The sequence below is a fragment of the Haliotis asinina genome, chromosome 11, assembly GCF_037392515.1.
Source record: "Haliotis asinina isolate JCU_RB_2024 chromosome 11, JCU_Hal_asi_v2, whole genome shotgun sequence".
Taxonomy (NCBI): domain Eukaryota; kingdom Metazoa; phylum Mollusca; class Gastropoda; order Lepetellida; family Haliotidae; genus Haliotis; species Haliotis asinina.
Genome location: NC_090290.1, coordinates 52,871,349 through 52,876,108, shown reverse-complemented (window position 1 = coordinate 52,876,108; position 4,760 = coordinate 52,871,349). Strand labels below are relative to the sequence as shown.

The 4,760-nt window shown below is 41.2% G+C and overlaps 1 protein-coding gene across 1 annotated transcript; it reads right to left on the bottom strand.

Moving 5' to 3' along the window:
* Positions 1–1,314: 1,314 nt before the first annotated feature.
* LOC137255538 (uncharacterized) lies at positions 1,315–2,334 on the bottom strand. The gene has a single exon (XM_067792966.1). It carries the CDS (start codon positions 2,317–2,319, stop codon positions 1,315–1,317), a length of 1,005 nt encoding a protein of 334 aa, XP_067649067.1. The 5' UTR covers positions 2,320–2,334.
* Positions 2,335–4,760: the final 2,426 nt, after the last annotated feature.

Below are 4,760 nucleotides of genomic sequence, written 5' to 3'. Positions count from 1 at the left end.
TAATGCAGGTACATGTATTGCAATATCGTTTAGATATATATAACATTTGGTCATTGCAACCTATAGCCGTTATTGCGTTGCATCTATGTTTTACATTTTATCAATCGTTTTCATTTATTAGCTTGGATATGTGGTTATGTGTGAAGGTGATTCAACAACAAATTAGCCATGCCCACACACACATCAACAGCTGGTCATTGCCGATGTTTTCACGAATTTTATCCAAAAACCAATTGGGAATATTAGGCTTTACTATAAAGAAAACTGATAAATATGTGTATCTGAAATCGGAAAATGAAATTAAAATTTTAATATGGCGAAAAACGGATTTTCGAAACATGTTGATGTCATTGTTTACTACCGTTGCCATGACCGTTTCCGTGTCAGCCTGTCGATGATGTAAAAATCGTTCTCGTTTTTGTGAATAATAATATCTTCACCTAAAGTGGTTACTTTTCGAAAATAAGTTTTGTTTTTGATTTTATGTTATAAAAGAATAAAGGATTTTGGTCTGTTAAAAAAAATGATAACATTGCGATGAAAAATTCGGACTGTATGTAGCTGAACGTGAAGCGCCTCGCACGATCAATGGCCGTTGCGGGAGCTTGTGTGCCGCTAAAATTAGCTAATACATTTTTAAATCGTGGGCATTTCGTTTTGAGGTACATAAACTTCTTAAACTTGATATATTTAGAAATCTGAGAGTTTATTCATTCCATACGTAATTCAATATCACATGTAAATCGTATTTGGTAATTAGTTGTTGCAATTTATGTTTAAGGATGTCATTAGACTACTGTTCTGTCGAATGGGTTCGACGTCAGTATTGAGAGGATTAAACATTATGGGGGGATGTGATGGTTGTGGTTGCGCGCGTGCGTGCGTGTGTGTGTGATATTCACATTGTTTATGCTTCTCCCAAAACTGATCCTCACCCCCAGCCCTAAATCATGAACGGTCCCACAGTACGTGTGCCGCGAAACTTGTTCCTTGAGTTATTAATATTCATGAGTGCATTTGTTTCGTAGGATGATTCACACGGTATCTATGACACCATTGGTTGGCACTTTGACCTTTGATGTCATAGACAGGGGTCATAGTTATGGTAATCACTCTTCAGAAGAAAAACTGGGCATGCAGGGGAATAATCCATATCGTTTGAACAATATGATGTTGGCGAGAGGAAATACATTGTAGTTACACTTTGGGAATGAATGTCGGTAAGAGAAATCAAGTGATGAATCGGGATGAGGTCATTTTGTGAAAAAAGGTGTTAATCGTTGTCCAATACTTACCGGTCTGCTACTGATGACATCATCGTGTGGCGTCATTGTCTGTACCGTTTGTTGACTCCATGCCGTCACGGTTCATAGGGCAGGTGCTGGTAAAGGCATGGTTAACTCTTCCAATATTCCCCTTTATCTCGATTGTCTTATCCACCTGTATCGGGATAGATCTAGCATCCTCTGCAGCTTGTTGGAAACAACCGTCATCAGGCCTGTCATTGACTTTTGTTGCAGGATTGTATTTACGTTGAGACAATGTGCCTTCGTTGCCAGAGGACATAGATCTCGATACAAGATGTTGACAAAAGATTCGTGAGGCCACTTGACGATAGGATTTGAAGGCCAACAGAAACAGGGGCAGCTTGAAGGCAAGGTACACATAATTCAGGAATGACAAACTTGTTCCAACAACGAAGTAGCGAATGTCATTCTCACTTTCCATATACACGCTTAAGTCTGACCAAATGTACAAAGGTACATATGTTACCACATAGGTAATACAGACGAGAAGAATGCCTTTTGCTTGACGGACATACCCCATGGTAGTGGAGGCTGATGTGATAGAAGTGTTCTCATCCTTGCGCATAAACAGACATATACGTGTGTAGGCGATAATGACCATGACAAGAGGCAGAATGACATTCATGGTTAAAGTAAGGCTTGCAAACCAGATATTGTGTTCAGTAACATTCAGTTTAACCATGATAGAATCACGCTCCAAGATGAAGTAGTTGTCCGCTGCAAATGCCAGAATCCAAGTGCTAATGGCCACGAGCCAGGATACTGCAATGAACATAGTGATATGTTTGTGTTCCAGGTAGATCTTGTAGGAAACAGGATTGCAGATGGCTATGTGAAGGGCGAAGAGTGTCATGGCCAATGACAGTCCAGACTCAGAATACAGGATACTCATGACAACCCTCTGAACAAGGAGGGTCGTCTGCAGGATATCTCTGTGTGGATTGGTGTACATGACCCCATACAAAATAAGCCAGGAGAGTCCATTTCCTGCGTCAGCCACGGCCTGGTTCATGAGAAGGCGCCCCGAAGCTTCCTTGTAACGAAACCAAGACATTTTGGAATGACCTTGAGATCTTGTTCAATAAATACCTCGACAAAGAAATAAAAATTTGTGACTATGTTCAACCAGCCTATAGAATCTGGTATGTGTCAACTCATTGTAAACGTATATTGATTGTATATTCTGTTACTGAGGCGGCAGAGTAGCCCAGTGGTTGAGACTTTGGCTTATCACACCTAGACCCGGGTTCTATTCCGGACATGGGTACGTGATCTTGCTGGAATGTTCCGGAAAGCGGCGTTCACTCACTCACTTCTGTTACAATGATATATGTGTATCTATGTAACTATGGAAATTAATACAAAAAATAAACCCAAACACCTGTCCAACGACAGGCTCGACTAATGCGACCGGCACGTCTTCAGACTAAGTGACCCTGATAGATTAAAATTCCTTACCAAACACAAGACACAACAAAATAATATATTTAAGCAGACATTTGTTCTTTAATTGTATGTGTTTTATAACTTATTCCAACTTTAGATTGTAACTTAGGTATCACTGATCATGTTTGAGTGATCAGACAAATGCTGGCGAAAGTCACAAACATTAGATACACGCCTTGAATAATGGAATGCCACTTGCATTGGTCATAGGGTGTATTTGTGTGGCTGCCTCTTTCCAATGTTGTTATTGTGCAGCACAGATATAACATGATATGGTAGGAGGTCACCGACAAGTACTAGTGGTATTCAACATTAAGTAAAGATATAAATTGTGAATGATATTTACATTCAGATGAAGAGTGGAGTGAGAAGATTTCTCGCAAGATCCCCCAAACTCCCATACCCCCCATATTGGAAAATAATTGTCTTATGCGTGATCCTGAGGCAGATTTTAAAAATACGCTTAAAGAATTATGGCTTAATATATATGTGAAGGGTGAGTGGGGTGTCATTGACTGTGTACATGACATGCAAGGGTGAGTGGGTTGTCACTGACTGTGTACATGACATGCAAGGGTGAGCGGGATGTACATGACATGCATGGGGGAGGGGTGAGTGGGATGTCACTGACTGTGTACATGACATGCAATGGTGAGGGGTGAGTGGATTGTCATTGACTGTGTACATGACATGCAGGGGTGAGGGCTGAGTGGGGTGTCACTGACTGTGTACATGACATGCAAGGGGAGGGGAGCCATATACTTAGCAGATAAATTCTAATGTGTGCGTGCGTGCGTGCGTGTTTTGGCCATTGAAGCAGATCAGATGTCGCCACTTCCCGGTTTACATGCATGTTTGACACTAACTTCAACATTACATGAAACATGAATGAGAGAGTGAGTGAGTGAGTTTAATTTTACGCCGCACTCAGCAACATTCCAGCTATATGGTGGCGGTCTGTAAATAATCGGGTTTGGACCAGACAATCCAGAGACCAACAGTATGAGAATCGATCTGCGTGTGTGTCAACCAAGTCAGGGAGACTGACCACCCGATCCCGTTAGTCACCACTTACGACAAACTTAGTCGCCTTTTATGGCAAGCATGGGTTTCTGAAGGCCTATTCTACCCCGGGACCTTCACGGATCGAAACAGGAATGACAAAGAACATATGAATACAAGTTGTTGCATGAGTACAGCATGTTATACCTCCTACACCAACAGACCTGGAACCATGAGACATTTCAACGCACCTGTGCTCCAGCGGGTACGTAGACAACTTAGTTGAGAGGCATTTAGAAGCAGCAAGGAAAGATAACAATCTATGGATGCACAACTTCTCTTTTGCTGCAGTGAAAGTGAAGCTTGGGTGTAGGATCTAAGGTCAGTTATACTGAAATGTCCTACATCCATCTACCTAAACAACAAATAGTTTATTGTTTCATTTGTAGTTTGCCTTGTTCTTAGCTAAACCTGCCTTTATTGAAACGGGGCAGTGCAGGTTAGCCTGGTGGTTGTAGCGCTCGTTCGTCACGCCGAGGACCCGGGTTCTGTTCCCCATGTAGGTACAATGTATGAAGCCTATTCCTTGTGGCATGATATTGCAGGAATATTGTTTAAAAAACGGCGTAAAACTAACCTCACTCACTCACTACTTTATTGAAATTGATTAACATGAAAGGGGATTCGTAAAGGCCTAACAAGGTTATTGTGTACAAGGCTGGCTGGCTGGCTAGATGGATGGACAGACTCCCTTTTACATACACATATTTGTGTAGAAAACAAAAGATTAATATGACTACTCCTTCTAGTCTTTGAAGGGCATTTAGAAGTGAAATACATAAGAATGAAGATTTTTATGGATATCAACTTCTTTATTATGAGAACACAACGTTTCGGAGTTAATTCACCTGATGAAGAAGTAAGTATTAACTCCGGGACCTGAGATGAGACGGTGTGCCACTGAAGTATGTAACGTTTGCAACGTTAACATATGAAGCTGGTGAT

What these genes read in the sequence shown, in the direction of transcription:
- LOC137255538 (XM_067792966.1), bottom strand. Translation starts at nt 2,319, where the DNA reads ATGAACCAGGCCGTGGCTGACGCAGGAAATGGACTCTCCTGGCTTATT.